Source organism: Rhizopus delemar, genomic scaffold (genome assembly GCF_000149305.1).
Source record: "Rhizopus delemar RA 99-880 supercont3.8 genomic scaffold, whole genome shotgun sequence".
Lineage (NCBI taxonomy): Eukaryota > Fungi > Mucoromycota > Mucoromycetes > Mucorales > Rhizopodaceae > Rhizopus > Rhizopus delemar.
In genome coordinates, this window is record NW_027137834.1 from 892,977 (window position 1) to 914,503 (window position 21,527).

General features: G+C 35.7%; 4 protein-coding genes across 4 annotated transcripts; 1 reads left to right on the plus strand and 3 right to left on the minus strand.

The window, feature by feature from the left end:
- Positions 1–2,230: 2,230 nt before the first annotated feature.
- Positions 2,231–2,570, minus strand: RO3G_10564 (uncharacterized protein; the record flags this gene model as incomplete). The annotated part of the gene is made up of 2 exons (XM_067665149.1): positions 2,231–2,272; positions 2,409–2,570. The coding sequence occupies 2 exons, from the start codon at positions 2,568–2,570 to the stop codon at positions 2,231–2,233; spliced, it is 204 nt and encodes a 67-aa protein (XP_067521250.1).
- A 1,116-nt stretch (positions 2,571–3,686) lies between these two features.
- On the minus strand, positions 3,687–8,866 carry RO3G_10565 (uncharacterized protein; the record flags this gene model as incomplete). The annotated part of the gene is made up of 9 exons (XM_067665150.1): positions 3,687–3,703; positions 3,873–4,466; positions 4,515–6,797; positions 6,840–6,860; positions 6,927–7,304; positions 7,502–7,637; positions 7,827–7,979; positions 8,037–8,696; positions 8,762–8,866. The coding sequence occupies 9 exons, from the start codon at positions 8,864–8,866 to the stop codon at positions 3,687–3,689; spliced, it is 4,347 nt and encodes a 1,448-aa protein (XP_067521251.1).
- Positions 8,867–13,206: 4,340 nt separating this feature from the next.
- Positions 13,207–13,860, plus strand: RO3G_10566 (uncharacterized protein; the record flags this gene model as incomplete). The annotated part of the gene is made up of 1 exon (XM_067665151.1): positions 13,207–13,860. One exon carries the CDS (start codon positions 13,207–13,209, stop codon positions 13,858–13,860), a length of 654 nt encoding a protein of 217 aa, XP_067521252.1.
- A 578-nt stretch (positions 13,861–14,438) lies between these two features.
- On the minus strand, positions 14,439–21,304 carry RO3G_10567 (uncharacterized protein; the record flags this gene model as incomplete). Its single annotated transcript, XM_067665152.1, has 8 exons — positions 14,439–14,447; positions 14,509–14,741; positions 14,786–14,956; positions 15,023–15,285; positions 15,335–16,567; positions 16,666–16,706; positions 16,882–20,411; positions 20,560–21,304. 8 exons carry the CDS (start codon positions 21,302–21,304, stop codon positions 14,439–14,441), a joined length of 6,225 nt encoding a protein of 2,074 aa, XP_067521253.1.
- Positions 21,305–21,527: the final 223 nt, after the last annotated feature.

A 21,527-nucleotide genomic window follows, 5' to 3' on the forward strand; every position in this document is an offset into this window, starting at 1 on the left:
ATTCACTCTTTAAATGTCTTCTTTTCTTGGAACACGACGCGTACCCCTGTTTTATCATTTTTTATCTTATCAGGTCAGTTATGATGCAAAAATTGATTGTTCTTTAACATTTGCTTGAAGCAACTTATGCAAAAAGAGGATAAGATATAAATGTAACTCTCACATCAAAGTTCAAAACTACATCTGCCTCTTTTATATGATTAGCAAAGAAGCAAAGAGATGCCCCTTTTTTTGTAGCTTTCTAGAAGGAACCTGAAACAAGATTTACCTTTTCAGGGTTTGAACATTTATCGCACTTTTTTTTTTTTTTTTTTTTTTTTTTTTTTTTTTTTTTTTTTTTTTTTTTTTTTAGTTTGATGTTGAACAACAAAAAGGCTTTATGTAGTGTACCTCATATCTCTTTCTATTCTTTAATATGGTCTTCGTATTCTTCTTTCTCAGCCCTTTCTCAGTTTCAACGTTAACATCGTTGATGCTGTTGGCACAAGATGAATTTTTAGATTTTACTTGTATAGATAAATCATGCTTTATTTTCCCAAAGAAAAACAGAGCGTGTTAAACACCTTAAGCCATAATTGCGGACGTAAAAAAAAAGTCTGGAAAACGCACACTTGTATACTTTTACCTCTTCTCAATAAGCTAGTTTAAGTAATTTGAACTCAGCAACTATTAGTCAGAATGAATAGCCTTTGTTGATGGCTTCGTTGACTTTGTCTTATCTTTTTAAATCATGTCAACCTTTTAGACGTTTGAATCTGTCTTTGGGTAATTACTCTCCACTGTCAAAAGCTCGACTTTGATAAGTCAATATTAGGATCTGTTACGATGAGACCCGACAGGTGAATACTTTAGTTTTTTAATAACTATTCTCATTTTTTGAAGTGATAGGATTCATCAATACTTGAAAAAAAATTCGAAAAGGAAATTGCTTTATAAAATTTTATCGGAGGTAAAAAAATTCATGAGTCTCATTGAGTCCTACGGACCATATACTGGCTTTTATTTATTTATTCTTTTCTGAAAGAAAAAATAAGATGACACGGTTACCACTTTTGAAAAAATTAGAGTCATTATTACTATGTTGTATTTGAAATGAATTTGATCAATTGGTGAAATTTATTAAAAAACCTCATTGAAGTTAGGATGTATTCATAGTAATTCATATAAACAAGTTCAAATAAAATGCATAAAAAATAATATAAAAGCCCTTTGGAGATCAAAGGTAAAAAAGGAGTGAAAAGTAAAGAATATGGTGAAAATTTGAAGAGTGTTTATGCAGTGATTTATACATTTAAATTATTGAAAGGGTCAAGAATCAAGAGAAGCTGTATCACTGACGTCTGTCTTACAATGCAAGTTGTCAGCTTCACGACGGATGGAATACACTTTATTTCGAAACCATTGCTATATTTTTGAGAAAAAAATTCGTGCAAATAAAATAGAAAAAATAGTGCAAAAGATCAAATTTAGCGTAGAAGCAGGAAAAAATTTAGATCAAAAGAAAAAAATGGTGCAAAAGATAAAATAATAGCAATAATGAATACATATAAAAGAAAAAAATTAGCAAGTAGAAAATAAATAATATATCAATACATGAAACTTACCTATAACTCGAAACCTACATTCAATAATAAAAGAAGCAACAGCTGAGTATTAATAAACAAAGTACCAAGTTATTGAAGTTTAAATATACTAAAGTGTATCCAGGGTAACACAGCGATAATCGTGCTGAAAAGTCGAAGAGTTTTAGGTAAAGCTCATCGTTCTTCATTCGCTTCAGATCTTCTTCTTCTAGTTGGGCCTCTTCTTTCAGTCACAGCGCGTTGAAATCTCTCTGGTATTTCACTATTCAAGCGAAGGTTACGAACAATATGAATCATGCTTAGGCATGTCACCAAACCCCGATTCCATAAACATTCACAAAGTTCTTCAGCACCTGAACTGTTTTACACGATCACTTTGCAATTTTGGTTTGTACATCCAAGAGACAAAAAAAAAGTCAGCAAACAATTTTGATAGTCATTGATCAGAGTATTTGATTACCTAAGTAAACCATGACAAATAACTTCAGGATTATTTCGTCTTTGATATGACCGTGGATCCGGCAGTCTCTTGAAGGTTGTCAAACTACGATGTCCACAAGAGGGGCAGCACTGACTTGTTCGAAACTCATCAATCAAATGCATTAAGAATCCATGTTCCTTCAGCAGCCTTCTTAACCCGACGCCTCTCACAGGTTCTTGATACCGGGTATTTGGAGCGGAATAGCTACCTATAACAAAAATAATATAGTTTCCAAACTCATTTTTCAATTTGGTGACCATATCCTTGCCTTCTACTGTGCCTGGACAATTTAAATTTTCGGTGAAAGAGATGAGTAGTCAGATGATTGGTTGTAGTTTTAGTACATGTTTTTGTAATAATTCAGTAATCAATGCACGATTTCTAAAGTATTTTTCAAAATTTTGTAGACCTAAAGATTGAGAATTTACAAGAGTAGCTTTTGCATTTTGTACTTCCTGTGGTTCAACAGCTTCACAGATGCAACGATACTTCTTTGTTTTCTCCATCTTATCTTAACAAGACATGGTGTATCTATATGTGCGTAGTGCATCAGCAGTAGAGTTTTCATATAGTTTCACGAAGTCGAAGCACATTAAGTTCTTGAGGTTTCAAAGCTGCAGAATTCATATGAGTTATCTCGGCCCAGAGATTCATTTTATTAACACCATTAATCCACCAACGGTCAAAAATATTTTGACAGAGGATTTTATTATCAATTGTTGCATGACCAGGTATCCAAACTCTGCGAAGAGGAACGCAATTGAAAAATAGGTAATCTGAGAGCTTTAAATAAGAGAGCAACCTGATAGAAGGCCATCATATATTCATATGGGTTAGCTTTGACATCGTAATAAATATTGTTCTGTTCCAATGTGTATCGAACGGGATACGAAGTCAAGATGGGTGTTAGTCTTTGCAAAATTTGGTTGTAAATCGGATCTTGAAAAGGAAGTTTGATAATCTGAAAGTGAGTGTATGTATTAACTAATTGCAGGAATGGGGGGGGTTTCATAAAATAACAATTTATTAAGTTAAACAACACAGCAAAGCAAAATCATCTTTATGAGAATAAAGCCATACACATTTGTGTTTGGCGTCAATTAATTTTTGAACAGCATGTCTTACTTTATGTAACGTGTCATGTTGGCTGACACCTACACGATCTAGTAGTTTCTTATAATCATCATCCTGCCAAAATGCATAGCCTATCATGTGCCGAATGGTATCTTTAGGAAGATCAAAAGCAACCACTTGAACGTCCTTCTTTTGATCATCAACAATAGGTGTGAGTCGGTTAATAGCTTTAACAAAAAGGGATTTGTGAGTTCCTTTTTTTTTGTAAAACAAATGTCAATTGCAAGTTCTTACCTTTATCAGTAATAACAGTTTTATGCTTATGCTTCATCCTTGTACGTTCTTTACCACGTCCTTCGCTAAACACAATGTTTACTTCAAAACTCAACTTTTTCTGCTCCATATTTTCAGATTTGGATAAGTCAAGAGAAAAAGGATCGCTACGTACTATTTGATGATTTTAATAAGGTATACTAATGTTCTATTTTTATTTATGCTACCTAAATCAGAGTTATCTTTTGATTTTAATTCATGCTTGCTTCTAACTTTTACTGCTGAATCAACCCTAGTTTGTTCATTTATTTCCGACATCAACCATTGGCATAATTCTGATTTGGTAACTTCTGTTTCTGTTTTTCTCAATACGTCTTTCACTTTCACTGTCATTTCAGCTTTATTACTTTCCGAATTTTTATGCTTCACAATAATAATCCAGTTGATACACGCCTTCTTACAGAGTGAAACAAGCTCCTCAGGTGATAAATCGTTCTGCTCATCATCGTAATACTGAAACTGGGCACGAATACCATGATTCCACAGTTCATTTACAAGGTCCAATCGTTCCTGTAGCAAAACCTTACCAAAGCTGGCAACATAGACGTCACATCGTTTGGGTGCCCATGCACCAAAGCTTCTCAATTTTTCGTTCTTGGCTTTTGTTAGATATTTAACTTGCCCAGACTGGTGAATATCCAGATGCCGGATCAGTTTTTGAACAGCAATATTAACTCCCACTGCTCGAAGCTTACGATTTGCAGTTGCATTGGGATGAGCAAAATGTTGAATGAGGAAATCGTATCTGCCGCCAACTGCCAATACGTCCTTTCGTTTTGAATCAATTGTATCACTGATAGCTTCAAATATCAATCCACCTTTATAAAAATGGTTGTTGTAGACTAATAACGGGTGAAATATGATCTTGTGATGGATTCCAATATGTTTGGCGACAATGAGTAGCATTCTCAATGCACCGATATTTTCTCTAAATGTGGTTTTATGGTTTCCTGTTAACAACAGCTCCACTTTTCTCGCAACAGTTTCCAATTCTCCTATATTCATTTTAATATGAATTAAATGCTGGTTTTTAATTAGATTACCTTGAACGTTAAATAGAGATAACTCATCCAGGACACTTCTTTGAATATGAAATTTTAATTTTAATACATTTCGCACGGCTGCAAATGATGGTACTCTTCCTAAGCTAGACAGAGCAACAAGTACTCCTTTGCGAATATCAGGAGGAACACGACAACTGTCCAAGATAAGGTCGGCGATGTTTGTATGGTTGATCATAAAATAAAAATTGCCATTTTTGTATGGCGGCAGCTCATCCAACACTTCCTCTACTACTTTAAGAACCTCTGCATCAGGTACCATGAATGCTGCAGTCTCTCTGTGCACAATATCAAAATCAGCTTCAAGAACAGCTTCGGGTTGGCCACCGCTCTGATTTTCTCGATAGACTCTATCAAATGTGAACCGTTTTAATTCGGGAAACCCTTTCTGGCGAGCAATAAAACGAGCAAATGGAACAGTTTGGTCATAAGGAAGTTGGTTCAAAGAACCTCGAGAATCCATCATATAAACAGGGTTTTTCCAATTCCATTCATATAAATCATTTTTGGGAATAAGCAGAGGAGATGATACCTCAATTGCACCGTGGCGTTTAAACACTTTTGCCATATGATCTCTAATACGATCAAAAAAGATATAGCTGTATGGATCAAAAGGTACTTCCATGTTCGTTTGGTAATCGTATGTGAAATCTTTAAGTCGGTCTGGAGATTGTAAGAACATAGCAGACATTAGCTTGTCGTAATAGGGTGTATTCGGATTTGCAATAGTTCGTACACATTCCTTGATATACTCATCCTCCAGCTTTGGCGGCAAGAGGTCACTGCGTAGTAGTTCAAAACTATTGGGACGATCTTTGGGCTGCGGTGAGAGGAGCATGCTAATGATTTTCTGCTGATTGACATAGTTTGCAGGAAAATCTTGCGGAAATTTACCATTACGCAGCTCATTCAATACAACAACTCGCTGCATGCCTGTGGAAAATTGATAGCACATTTCAAAAAAGATGACACCCAAAGAAAACATGTCAACTTTCTGGTTATAACGCATACCTGATGTGGTTCCAGTGGTCGGATTAGGCATAACTTCAGGAGAAACGTAGAATGTGGTACCAACACCAGTAGTCATACTTTCATCCAAGTTTTGGTTTGAAGCAGAGTAACCTGCATAACTTGCAGAAACATTGCTATTTTCGGTATTATTGTAAATACGAATTTGGCTTGCAGTACGAGAAAATGATTGTCCATCTACGAGGGTTTGATTCGATGTGGCCAGGCCAAAATCACCAATTTTTACATCATTATTTGAGTCCAAGAAGATATTTGCAGGTTTTAAATCACGGTGTATCAAGCCTTGAGAGTGTATGTGAACCAGTCCTTCCAAGATGTGTCTAAAAAGCCTCCATGCTTCCTGTTCATCAATCCCTTCATCAATTACATCCCTGAGTGTCTTTTTTTCACAGTATTCCATTTGAATATATAAGACTCTAGTAGTATAATAAGATTTTGAGCCATCAGAACTCTTTTCAGTACTCTTTTTCTTGCTTTTAGGTGTTGCTTTCTTCACTGGAGTTGGCTTGTATTTTTCTGTGCTGATAGTATTATTTGTGCTATCGCCAGTGCTCATATTATTATCTATATTATAAGAGCCAAAGGATATGAAGTTAGTATCATAATCATCATCATCATCTTCTTGATCTGAGTCCTCTTCATTTTCTTTATCACTTGCACTGCTGTTACTTGTATTGTCATCATTAAAATAAATATTTGAATAACTCCTGCTTTTACTCTTAGATGCGTGTTTTTCTGTAGATAAGAAATCATCAAACTGTTTGTACGCGCTAACATCTGCATCCTCTTCGTCATAATTCGACACTTCCATATCATCTTCGTCGGAATATCCCTCACTGTCACTACCACTGCCCCTAAAATTCGTTCCATCTTCATCCTCAAACCAAGTAGCAAAATATCGAACAACATACTGATGATGTAAGCTGGATAGAGAATGAACCTCTCTCAAAATCTTTTTCAAATCTTCACTGTCTTTTGGATCCAGCCTAATCTTTTTGATCGCATATAATCTGCCGTCCAAGCGGTTTCGTACCTTGATGACCTCACCAAACCCACCTTTGCCCAAAAATTCTATTTCTTCAAAATCTGCCTTATAGCGTGATTCTTTAATATTTGAGGATACAAGCTCTGTTGATACATTTGGTATATTATTTTTTGTTACTGGATAATTGGATGCGGCGAAGATTCGATTTGAAACAGGTTCATTCTTTGGAGAAAACAGTACTTGTTCTGATTCTAATATATTATGAGGAGACCTGCTTCTCATCTTATTTTTACCAGAACGAGCATATGTTGTGGCTACACAGTTTATATATTTTTTTTTTAAAAAAAAAAAGCGTAAAAAGGAGTGTATCATAGACTTACCATTTATTTCCATACTAGGCTTAGATGGTTGATCACTAGACAGAGGTAAATCTGTATCGTTCAAAAAAGGATCGTTCATTAACTCTATAGCTGTCGGTCGTCTCTTAGGATCTGAATCAAGTATTCTTTTGACAAAGGCATTTGCAACAGCAGGAAGTGCTCCAGAAGCAGTATTTGAAAATGCATCAAAATTTTCAAATTCATTTGTCACTTCTATACCCCAAAACATCTCAAGAAATACAATACCCAGGTACCAAATGTCTGTTTTTCGGCTATAAATTCCAGGTCGTTCCTGTACTTCAGGGGGTAACCATGACGAAGTCAACTCAGATGATGTATTTTCAGTGTTCTCTAAAAAACGGTTGGATCTATTCAAGTCTACAAACAATCAGTGCCAGTTAGTAGTCTAATAGAAGAATTTTGAACAACAGATATTACCGTGCAATCGTTTATTGTAACTAATGTGAGCTAGTTTGATAGATTGATGGCCGGTGCAAAACACATTATTTGATCGAATTTCTACATAAAAATATATTATGAAGATGTCTAAACAAGACAAACAGGTCGATTTTTACCTCGACATATAAAACCATTTAAATGAATGTTGTTCAAGGCCCAAAGTAATTGCTTCATGTATTTGCGAATAATATTTAACCTCAAGCCACCACCACAATTGACTAACAAATCATATAATGTTCCTCTTTGCTCATTCTCCATTAAAATATATAAAACCCAGGATCCTCTATCGATTTCATTGCGATCTAAGCGAGCGTCGTATATACTAAGGATATGTGGGTGTCTGATCTTTCGAAGCCGGTCAAGCTCTCTTTCAATATCCTGAAGCTTTCTTTTGCCAGCTAGTGTTGTATAATAAGAGCCTGATATATTGACTTTTTTTACTGCTAGTAACGCCGGTAATGATAAATTATCAGCGCTTTCTGTTCCAATTCCATCCTCTGAGAACGTATAATTGATAGGTTGAGCAATATATATTTCTCCAATAGCGTCCTTTCCAATACAAGGTCCCAGAGTGATTGCATGAAAACATATTTTCTAAACAACAATGAGTTAATCATTTCTAATCACAGTTCAATAATATGCACTCATTACCTTTGAATTATCATTTGCTTCTTCTTTTTCTATTGGCACAACAATTGAATTATCAAACAGGATGAGCTTAGAGTCTGTATTCATATCATAATTGCTATTCATATACTGGAAATCCAATTGAATATCATCCTCTGCTGTATCAGTAAATCCAACGAGTTTTTGTTGTCTTTCTTCCCGTGCTGCGCGAGCATGCTCTCTTTTTCGTTCAATATCCTGCTGGATTTTTTCATTCATCACTGCAGACTGTACACGCAATTCGGCTTCACGTTCTTTTCGTTTCCTATTCTGTTCTTCAATCTCACGTTCCTTTTCTACTTTTAAGTCGTGTTCATTCCTAATCACCATTTGTTCATGAAGTGTGAGTTTTGAAGTTGGAGGTGGAGGTGTATTATGGTTGGCTAAAAATGCTCGTATGAGGTCACTTAAATCGTACATCATTTCTTGACCTAAAAGCCCTTGGGCGGTTTTTTGAAGAGAGTTCAATAGTTGTTGGATAAGTAGAGGAGATAAGCCTTTGGAATTAATGAGGTGTAACTCAGGAGGCTTATTTGGATATGACTTAGGAAAACGAACTTTGAGATCAATAGTAACATAAGCTTCATTCTCTTCAACCCCTAACGGATATAAGTGTAATATGAACTCAGGATCTGTATAAGTAACCTTGTGATTCGTCCAAAAAAGATCTCAGTACATGTACTACGATTTTATTTCATTTTTCGTTTTACCTTCCAAGCAGATTTATTGGTAACTTCTCGAAAGTCGTCCATGAAGATGGCTTTTAAGGCTTCGATTTCATTTGTCTGAATTTCCTTGAGCTCTTCAAAATTCATTTTTTCAATTGTTATCGATCTTTTTTCTTGAATTTGTAATGGATAAAATGACTTTTTTTGTATAAAATAGTATCTTTTTATTCCATTTCTTGGTTAATCTATAATAAAATTGTTGCCTTTTCCAACGTAAGAAAGACTTGAAAAACGGCAAAAAAAAAAGAGAGAAGCAAGATTCAAAAAATAACATTGTGCGATGACATTGAAAAATTCAAAAAAGCAGACTGACTCTCAATTTTTACAAAAAAGGATTGGCCTAGATCCATCAAGCGCTGTTATAGATGTTAAGTGCTTGATGATTGATCATGAAGAAGTCGTCCAATCTTTCTAAGCAAAGCATCGAACTCATAGTTATTCTGATGCCATCATTGCTGGTTTCATATTTAAAATCTCGTAAGAATGCTTTAATTACTATTTTAACTCTCAAAGATAAAAAGACGGGAAGAGTGCTCATTGTTAAAAGTAATATACATGATTCACATAGATATGCAGTTTTAGCTCCAATAAATCTAAACGAATGTAATGCTGACATCAGAGTAGTGTTCTCAAATACCAGGTAACAAAAATAATTTCTGTATCATGCGCAAATGCACTTGTGGATATTCTTGTACGTGATATGTCTAAAACTTTAAATATACCTACAAGCACTATTACTAAATATACTCAGTATTGACTATACAAGCTATATCTATTATTGCGCATTCTTACTTGGGCTGAATGCTATTTCAAGTTGTTAAAATTGCCAACAATATCAACGCTTTAATTTATGCACAGCGTCATGGAATGTATTTCTTGCCAAGGTATTGATTATTACTTTGAGTTAAAAAAGCGATTGAATCCTTCTTCCTTAGAGCAAACTACTATTAGTTGCTACGTGATTTTTGCTTTTATTATTAAGAATAAAAATACAAAGCTTCAAGGAAGCTGTTTCTAACTTTTAATCTGAACAACTTGCTGTTGATTGCGAGTGATTTCTTCGATGCAGGGAGCTTTATTTGAAAGATAGAGTCATCTTTTGATGATTTGTTAGCAAAGGAAGGATACGGAATAGACCAGTGATGTATTATCATATCATGTGCAGCTTCAAGTAGTTTAAACGATTGAAATTTAGTATTAGTTAAGCTGCATTTAAAAGAAGCTCAAGAAAAATACTTGCTAGCTTATAAACATGTTATTTAGAAAGCACAGAACACAAACAGCTTTCTGGTTTTTATGAACTTGTCATTAACACTTTAACTGAAACTACATAATGGTTCAATGAAATGACCAAAGAGCGTTCGATTCGTTAATTGTAAAAAGTTTTGATCATCCCTTTCAATTCATCAACTAAATCGAATATACCTGACAATATAAGGTTTACTCTTTGACAAGATGTAAGTATATTGTCTTTTTTATTTAGACTGTATCATCATTTTGCTTGATGATATAATTTTCCTTGCTGGGATTGTTTTGTACTGTACTTTTGATTTAATGTAGAATCATCATTGAATTTTCTTAATGAAAATTGGGATAATAAAACTAAAGTACAATCCTATTATTCAGATCCCTAGGAACCTTACAATTTTTAGCTTAACATAACTTTGGTATTTACCATATTTAATTAAAAATAATAATGAATGAAGCTTTTTTTATTAGTTATGCAAAAGTATTAATCTGGAACATTTTGTCCAATCTTGGTGTCATATACTACGTCTCATACTTGACTCTATCTGGATTACAGTTCCAAAGAAAAGCTATGGAAACATAATAAGTTTCAAGTGAAAAATGGAGATTGATATGTACTTATTGAAAATAATTGAAGTTTACATATCTTCATTTTCGGGACTTCTTTAAAAGCCTCTTGCTTTTTTCTTTCTTGCTTATTTCTTTATATTCTCAGGCGCAATTAACAAGCTCTGATTTCTATAAGAGGTGATTAAGCATAATAATAAGGAAGATATGTGTTAAATAATAGTGGTATTTGAATCTGCGATGGATTACACAAACAATGGAATAGTAGCAAACAGCCAATGCGTCGATGGTATCTCCTCAAAAATAAGGCATTAATATTTTTTTTGTATATAAAGGATAGTGTAGCCAATAGTACTACTATTTTGTACTATACGTAACCATTGATAGGGAAGTAATAAATCGAAAGAATCGCAATTACTGTTTGATCACAGAAAATAGTACACGCAAATAATTCATCATCTACCTAAATAGAAGAGGGCATTTTAAGTCATTAAAGGTAGTTGGTAACCCATAGAGAGACAGTCATATGATGGATATACTGCATGGTCAAACTTATGCAAAATATAGCAAACGAAACTCGCATTTAGGAAGACGATATTATGGATACGAGCAGCAAGAGGAATGGACAAAAGTCGGAAAGACTTTAAAAGAAGTGAATATGAATTGAGAATGATAAAAAAAGTTGGGCTCAATCGTGTGCTGTAACCAATAATCCAAAAGTACTTTATAAGAGTGATTGTATGGAAGCATCAATAAAAGATAAAATGATAAAATAAAAAACAAGCCTTCAAGGATTCCCAAAAAAGGTTCATTGGGTTTTCTTTTTTAAACTGACCTTGAACTCAAACTGAGTGTTAGTGAATTAAATGATCATGGAATCTCTCTCTCTCTCTCGCTCTTCTCTGAGGCATTTAATTGGTATAAGTTGTGTTTTGTATATAAAGTATGTATACTTTAAACAGTATTATTTCCACTTGTTGATGAAAGCAAATATCACCTTTAAAAGATTGCCACTTTATTATTAAATCTTGCTCTAACTGTTTCAAGCAAATAAAAAAGGTGGCTGTTCCGAACCAAATGTAGTAAATGCATAATGTGGATACACAAGAAATTCGTGATCTACTAATGAAGCAAACTTATATGTATGGCTTTTTCTAATCAAATGCTGTGCATAGACACAACTTTATTCAACGTTATCACTAAACAAGGGAAAGGCAATAAAGGATTTAAAAAGCATTACAGAATTTCTCTAAATATTTTCATTATTGTATAAAGCAACACTTTACTAGATCTATTGCCAACATTAGGTAACACAGAGTACAACGTAAAAAAAAAACACAAACAAACTATCAAATAATCTAATTTTTTTTTTCTTTTTCTTTTTCTTTCTTTTTTCCTTCTTCAACAAAATGCATTTTATACCTGAAGCATGTTACAGAAGGGTAAATTAATAACATACAAAAAAAAAAAAATTAAAAGTATTTTAGCCTTTAGAACCTAGAGCTTTGGTTTATAGTCGAGGAACTACTGCGATTATAATGGGAGCCCTGTTTTTGGCATTTTGCGGTTATTTAATAAATTTAGTAAACAGATTGGACTTCATATAAATTTGATTCTGACAATTGAATAGATATATCATGATCGTCCTTTAATTCAGAACTCATCAGAAGAAATCACGTCGTATATTGAAACACCAGATATTGAGTTTTGTATACAAAATTCAACTATGCAAGTTGTTCACTGCTCAGCAATGTATTATAATTGGTCTACTGTACCTATTGATAATTGCTGGCAAAGGTTCTTTAGACCTGGTGCTAATGATGGAAGTACATCAAAATGCTGGGTTTTTGAAACAAACAACACGTACCGTATGACAACAGGCCTTACGTATGACAACAGAGATGCCTTGAGAAGACTAGATTTTTATTGGAGGATTGATAATTTATATAATGTATCTTATGCTTCGCTTTCAGTTCCTGCGATGGCAATTCAACTTTATGATCCTAGATTTAGTTCTTGGAAAGCTTATACTGTAGGTAATACACCTATTGAGGTAAGCAGTAACAAATAAATCAAGATTTTCTTTTAAAGTTTTATATATTAGACATTAATGTATACCAACATCAAACTTGGTGCAACCAGAGCAACTACTTATATGAACCATACATCATCTATTTTTTATTCTCCAGAGCGTTATCGAGCTATTAGACCACGCGATGCTGCTGCTATTATTGGATTTGTAATTATAATGAGTTCATAAACTGAAACTAACAGCATATCTTAGACACCAAACTATATCGATATCAATACCCTCCCCAACTTTCAACAAAATTGGCCACTTTCTGATAATCCACCAGCACCTGTGATTAATCGAAGTGTAAGATTCTTATTTTTTTGTACGCCCTATTGATTTCTTTATTAGCTTTTTCATGGTCTTTTATCTGTTCAATTAGCACAGAGTACAATTGATGTCAAGGTACGTTATATAACATGATTATTATATACTAAACTACTCGTAGACAGAAGTCAGACAACATACTTTACTTGCTTCTCTTGCTTTAGCAGGTGGTTGTTATGGTGTTTTAACAACAGTCTATATTTTATTTTTTGGTATGACAAGACTAACACCTTGGGGCTTGGTACATCATGTGCCTGTATTCATTAGTAAAAGAAAACATAAGAAGGAGGAAAATGATACATTCATGCAAGATCAGCCAATGTCAACTGCTTCTTCAGCTAAATCTGTCTTACCTTGGTTCTTTCGTAATAAACCAAACAATCATGAGACAACAGGCAGACCAGAAAGTATGACAACGATACCACTAAATAAGGAAACCACGGAAATGAAAACTTTTGAAAAAAGTCCAGTCGAAGAAAACTTTTTTACGTTGGATATTCCATCGGGAAATAATAATATAGCTTCAAGCCAACAGGCTTATGAATCCTTTTTTGATAAACAAGCTCAAGCGCCTTCACAGCCACGATCACCCTTAACTAATGATCCCTTTACATTGTCACCTGCAAATGACACTAGCATAAAATCAACAAATGAAGCACCCACTGCAGATGTTCACACGATACACAACATACTTCTTAAAGAACAAGCACGAAGTAATGAGCTTAGTTCAAGAGTGGAAGAACTTGAAGTCATTCTAGCAGAATATTTCATTGATACATCCTACGTAGACCAACTACGTAAAAGAAGAAAATCATTTGATACAGATTCTCCAGTATTAAAACGCGGTACTACTTTTTTTAATAAATAAAAAAAACTAATTCTTTCCTTCAATTGATGGTAATGTGGTATGATGATGTAAAATAGTATAAGATCTATTTTGTCTTGTCAGAGCCCAGAAATCAGGAACCATCAAAAAGTATCTTTCCATGGCTTCTCTGAACCTTATTCTGTATTGTCGTGGTGACACGATCGTCGGTTCTTTACCTCCTCCTCCTAATATTCCAGACTCTTTTACCCAGCTTTCAAGCTTTTTATCCCATGTAAAGGTTCTGATGAAATCTAAATGAACGCTTTATTATTTTATATAGCAGCTGTAAACCTATATTTACCAACAATGCCTACAACCAATTCTTGTCTTTCTGTATCAATACCTACAAGTAATGAATAATCCATCACATTTCGGTTGGACAAGAACAATGTGTCATTATGAAGAGAACTGCGGAGTATTTCTTTTGAATGTGCGCGAATGAAAAGCGGTGATTGATAAATCACTAAACGATAATATCATGAACAAAATGACTTTGGTGTTACAAAACTTACATTCTACTAAGTTTTCATCCAACAAGACTTCATCTTGCTTTCCAGTGGATTGAACATGTCTATTCCTCATTGAACCTTTAAGATCAAAAATCTACTTTACCATTAATATCAAGCTATGTCCTTCTATACTTTTTACTTTTTTAACATTTCTTTGATAAAATAAATTTTCCATGACCAAAACATCCATTCTCATCGACTTTCCTGTGCTAGAATTCTTGTAACCAATGCTATAAAATCCAAAAATCTTTGCAAGAGCAGTAGGTAGCTCACTAAAGAATGCTTCAGACATGTATTGGAAATAAGCAGGTGCAAACCCAAGAAATGCATCAAGTTCGTATTTGGACATTTGCTTCATAAGCAAGCGATCATCTAAAATCTAAATAAAATTCCTGTTCTCTTCTTTTTATATTTACCTTTCGTTTTCAAGAATGCAGAACCTGATTTACCACCAGATGAATCCCACTTTATACAATTGGCTAAAGACATGATATAACTTTCATCACACCCACAATTTCTTCTAAGGGCATCGAATTGTTCTGAAAAGAAGATTTTACAGAAAAACTTGGTTGATCCAGTAGAAAAATCTATAGATCAGTTTAGTAACCAGAAAACAATCATCATTAGATACTTGCTATATCTCATGTGGCTACCAGATTCACGCAAAAGTGTGCCTTGTATATCATCTGTCGTTTGATAATAGACTCCATTTTCAGATGTTGCATTTTCCAAAGATACTTTTTTTTCGTTCGTCACAGATTCATTTGCTGCTGTTCCTGCGTTGTGACGTTCATTCTGAATATCATGCATTTTATCAAGATAGTCCTCTGAACTAAGTGTATACGCAATGATCGTACTCGGCTCATCTTCTTTTACTGCTACAAATGAATCAGGAAACAAGTGCTCTGTTGGTTGTCTGTTCAAAAAAATTAATTTGCGAAGAACTTTATATTTGTAAGGCTTACAATGGAAATTCTAACGGCAAAAGATTTCCTATACCGCTATCTGTCAAAAAATTTGTTAACGTTTTCATGAATGACATCTTTTCTGGTGAATGTCGATTTTCATCGACAGTTGCTGTTGTGGTAGTGATATAACGTAAAGACGTATTTGCAGGGTTATTTGCAAGATCTGGATGTATATTATGTAAATTATTGATCGTCAAATTATCATTGGCAGAAGGTTGCTGCTGTTGAGCCATAAGAAGATCTAAAGCACAGGGAAGATCACGATCTGTATCATCATCGCCTGATGCACCTGAAGACATGTCAACCTGTCCATCACTGAAAGTAATATAAGGCTTCAGGACCGAATAGTTTGAAGAAGGAAGACTACTTTTAATCATCATACTTTCTTTGGATGTGTCTTTTGCTTTGTCACTACTCTCACTGGATTCATTGAGTACTTCATAAGTGAAAGGGGCAGCAGATGAAAAATAATCCAAGTTGCCATCCTCTATATCTGATACTTCATCAAGTTCGTCATCGGAATCGTCATCATTATCTGCATCTGTTCCACTATCAAGTCGTTGCTCGCCAAGTTTCATATGTTGTGCTGTATGATGAGAGTCAAGAAGGCGCTTATGTCTTGGTGTTGTCATACTGCGTTTGATGTGTCGAGAGTTGACAGAGAATGCATCTTCCATTTGGTCCCCGGGGTAGAACTCATCATCAATATCCTCCTTCACGAGGTCATTGGCCTGAGTGTAGACTTGAATATAGGTCTTTTTACGTGGCAAGCGGGAGCGGAACCTTTTATCTCTGGATGTCACACTTCTTCGCAAATAGCTTGGATGGAGCTCAAGATCATTTTTATTGTCTGACTGAAGTAATACCTTCGACTTGCCGTATCTTTGATGAATACGTTGGCTATGATCAACAGAGTGATGTCGCTGATGAAAAGGTGGAAGTCGACATAACACAGGGAAATCAATAGGTAAATGATCTTCTTGAATAACCATCGGTAAAGACTGCTTACGTTCAGGCATGCTGTCGTGAACACTTGCCGTATCCTTTTTACAAGATGGATAAAGCAAAGAAGGGTTTTTGCCAGAATACAACGGTATGCGAGATGGTGTGAGCGCAGCAGAAAGAGAACCAGGTGTTCTCAGTCTCAAGTATTTATTAGAGTCTGCTTGATTAAGTGGATCAAACTCACTTGTATTCATGTTGTTTCCTCCACCTGTGCCTTCTTCAAATCTAAACTTTTCATTGAGTTCTCGCATGAGTTCAAGTGAAAGCCGTCTTCTTAGTTCAGGACGTAAGAAAGAGATTTTGCTGTCTGATGGTATACCTACAGTCGACATTGAATCATCTTCATCTGATGAGCTTGTGCTTGCTGTAAAAGATGGTGATGACAGCAAGGTCGGCATGATCATGGGTTTGTTTGACTTTACGGTAGCCTCGTTAGCCTTTATTGATGTCATGGATTTCTTTTTGAGTGTATAATCAATCAAGCCATCTTCATCATCATCATCATCCAAACCAATACCTAGCAAAGGCAAGTCTGTTACCTCTGTAGCTCGCTTTGTACGCTCATCAGTATCCATACTGGACAAATCAGTAGGGAACATCTTTCGCAAATGGATCGTGGTGATCTTTTTCAATTCACGTTCAGGCTCTAGATAAAAGCGCACTAAATCAGTATAGACAGCCTCCCAGTGTGCTACAATTTGAAATAGATTCCTGCGCACGCTGTTAATCGTCAATGTATCATTTGGATCTGAAGTAGCATAGATATTTTGCAGCAACTGCAACACATCCTTCTTTTCACCTTGCGCTTCCAAAGAGAGCTCTTGAAGCTCATTTTTGCATGATTCCAATTTTCTTGGATCTACTAAATCAAATGGGAACGATTTGTTGCGATCAATGATGGACTGGTAAAAGCGATTGATCTTTAAACGTAGTGATTTGAGCTCGACCTCCTTAAGATCTCTTTGAACTTTGCTCTTGATATATAGTTTCATCGGCGGTACAGCTACTTCCAAAAGATCGATAGGGTCATATTGAAATCGTACTGTCATGTCCATGTAACCAAAATAACGAACATGATTTTTAGACATATCGTGAGGGCAGATGTCTGCACGACAATGAACACCTTCTTGATACAGAAATATCTCTAGAAATTTACCAAATGAGTAATTCCAAGTGTTTTCAGACATCGGAAGTACTGGTGTTGGCTTATTGCACTTTCGACAGTAACTCCACATCAATAATTTGTCGGACATGCCAGGCAGTGGACAGGCAAAAGGTTCTATCATCACATTGACTCGGGCATTTCCATGGGCATAAGAGCGATAATGCTGCAATACAGGATGGTTACACATGAAAGAAGTACATGGCTGATGTGCATCTACGCAAAGATCCATGATATATTGTCCTAGCGTCTTGTCAGAGGGAAGTCGGTAATAGCCAAAGATACGGATCTCAGGCCCTTGGCAAGGTACTGTAGTGACTGTGCAGACACTTGAATAGAGAACGACCAGGTTTTGGTGATAAAATGGACTAATGCTCTCTGGCGTCTCACCATTGTAAGTTTCCCAGGCACGAGTGACTTGATGGCTTTTTGCAATCAATTCGAGTTCAGTTTCTAGTACGATATCACCCCCATCTTGTGCATCGTAAGAAGATGTAGAGGTAGGATAACTCATTGAATGCTTATCAATACTGGATCGAACTTGACTGGCAGGTTGCTTATCAAATGTAGATCGAGTGGGTGATGCAGATAACATAAGAGCAGCTGGTGTAGATGCAGATGAGGATGAATCTTTCAATATTGAAAAACAGGATGTTGATTTTCGACGCTTTTGCTGATAAATCATGGCCAGTTTTTCATCCATTTCTTTTAGTTTTAACAGCAAGTAAGGTGGAGCAAAATTTACAAACTGGGAAACAGACAAGATGGTGTTTTGATAGAGTCCAATTGAACGAGTAATGTAATTATGGCCTTCATCTTCTAGATCCACGGGCTTTTCAACAGATAAAGTATCTGATTGTACCAGTGGCGATCTATCTCTTTCATCATAGTCTAATGATCCACGGTTTTTGGCAAAAGAGTCACGTAATAAAGAGGTTTCGTACTTTAGGTTGTTCACTACAAATACCATAAAGTCCATCAGTCTTTTGATGATTTTTAGTGTTTCAACTTTTTCTCCTCTCAAGACAATTGTACCTCCTAGTTCAGGAGAGCAATCATCGAACATTAAGTATGTCTTTCTTCGATTAGGTATCCATTCGTGCATGAAGGTTCTGATTTCAAATGAACCGCATCGACCGAATGACAAGCCATGCTGCAGTTTATCAACTGAGGTGATAATAGACGCCTGAGTACATCTTGCTACGGCTTCAATCACGCTGTGTTTGACATTATGTATCACAGGAATGTTAGCTTCCAGCAAAAACTCGAGAGCAAACCTTGAGACGGTTGACTTGACTAACAACAATGAAGGTTTCAAGGCAACAATACGCCCCACAAGTTTACTAATATGCTCTCTTTCTTGGGAGATTACAGGTGTGATGGACAGCAGTTGATTTTCCATTTCGACACGGGAATAGTCCAAGGAGAACAAGAGAATGAGTATGCGGGGATTGGTCATATTTCTCGCCATACGTTTGTGAGCAACGTTCTTAGTACACACAACTCCCTTGGCATAAAAGCTATCCGAGGGTAGTCCGCCTGGGATTTTTTTAATTTTTACATAATGACGTACATCCATATCATCTCCAGCTCTCGTATCAGGTTGTACATTGTTGGTCACTTTCATCAAGATGTTCATAATGACCTCTTCCCATTCTTCCTTGCAACTCTCTGTAAATTGGATATCTTGCATCAGCTGTCGAAGTAGCCGCCGAGCATGCTGTCGTGCGCTAAGGCTGAGTTCGACAGTAGGAGGTGGTCCAGACGTACGACGTTGACGAGGTGTTAATCGAAGTCGATTGCTATTATCTGATTGCGAGAAAAATTTATTAGCATCTTCATATGGCGATAAAATTGGATTGGGAGACCACATCTGTTCCATCGTCATGTTACTACCACCGGCTGATGAAGGAGGATGATCATATTTAGCTAATCCTGATGTGTTTAGACGGTGAAGTCCACCGCCTCTTAACTTTGGCGTATTAGCACCTGTAAGACTCAGTCTTCGATAAGTACGATAGGATGATTTACTACTGACAATGGGAGTATTTTTGCCTCGTAATTCCTCTGTCCGCTTTGCTCTCAGTCTATAATCGTAAGATTCATCGTCACTTATACCACCATTGGTAGTTAGCGAAATTGAATCTCCTCCGCCGCCGTTATTGTTGGATTTATCATTATAAGCATGTGTTTTAATAGGTGTTAGGGGACGATCGTACAATGTATTGCGTTCGTCTTCATACTGTGCATCCTCTGGTTCTACAGAAGAACCAGGAAATATACTTAATTCTCTCTCTGCTAGCACAGTGCCTCCACCACGATCCAAGTAAGATGCAGTTCGAAAGGGTAGTTGAGATCCATGCTGTAGTGATCGAGTATCCTCCAATAAAGGAGCAGAAGAAGACGTGTTTGATCTTGGTCTAGGTTTGATTAAAGAAGAACCAGCGTCTAATAGGCGTTTAACTCCGGTATAAACGTGGTTATCTGGCATGTTTGGGGTATTAAATGTATTTGTTGAAATAGAAGAGTGATATAAAATAGGTGATGTTGGTTGTTCAGAATGAAATGGTGAATGTGGGCTCTCTGCTTGAGGAGAATTGTATGAGTCAGAGCCATACATGGGTATCTCTAATGCAAATGTGGTTGCATTTTCATTTCCATATGTGCTCTTTGGTTGTTTGAATGCTGTAGTAGGAATCTGCATGTTTGGTACAGCTAATGGAGGCTTTTGAGATGGTATGATTTGAGAACTATAATCTTCCGCTTTTTCTAATGATGATATCTTTTCTGTATTCTCACTACTTGTCTCATCAGTAACTTGCTTTGAAAGAGGCGAATGCGTTGATTTGAAATGGATAATAGGCTCTGCAACGCTGTTTCTGTCATCGTGTCTTTGTAACTGTTGCTCTGCATAACAAAAGTTGCATACTCTCACTTGTCCCTTTTGTTTAAAAAGCTTTCCTGATATGATGTGGGAAGCACATTTACTGCAAAATATTTGACCTATAATAGCGTTACATTTATCAATCAAATATATAGCTTTTGACAAACATACCACAGGTACGACAGTGATGCTTTCTTCTTAATAAAGTAAAGGGTTTACGACATTTGTAACACTCTTTACATTGCTCGTCCGGCATCCAAAATTCTTTGTCGTTTTTTTGACCTCTCAAGCGAGCTAAAATCCTACCGAGTGAATTAGAATTGGATATCGAAAAGTTGGTGATGACTGATTGAGTATCACTGTCAATTGATTTTCGCGTATACAAAGGTAAAAGGTCTACTGAGCTTTCTTCTAGCGATTTTCTATTTAGGCTATTGGAGCTAGTAGATGGCATGACGAATTGAACAGTCGAATTGTTGTGTGATGGTTCATTAACAGGCTCTTCTTTGTTGTGTTTGCCTACGATAACTGTAGCGTTAGTGGTCGCAATAGTTGAAGATCTTGAAACAGAATCTGACGAAACTGGAAAATTAACCATGACCGAATCTTTTGCTCCTAACAATTGACTTGTTGCACTGATAGTTGTACTTGCAGTAGAATGTTCAGTCACTGGTGTAAGATTTGAAACAGTGTGCGGTATTGAAATGACACTGGGTTCTTGTGAATTAGAATTTCTTGTTTCAGAGCAAGTACTATGCACGGACACATTATCATGATCCCTTGCTGTAGATTGCCCAGACACTGCACTTTTCACTTTATCCAATATTTTTGATAAGACACCCTCATCGTTTATGCGGTCGTCTTGAGTTTCAAAATTGAAAGAGGTCAAACTACTGCTGTTGTTTTCTTTATCCATTTAATAGCATGACTTTATTTTAAAAGGTATGAAACAAAGGAAAGGAGGAGAAAAAAAAAAAAAAAAAAAAAAAAAAAAAGTACATGCTTTTTATGTATATAAAATACCTTATTGTCCTTATTTGATAAATACAAGCCACTATCGTAAAGCACTACTACGAAAAGCGAAAAGGGATACAATAAAGATTTGAATATACTGAGACGTTGATAAAAATTAAGTATCA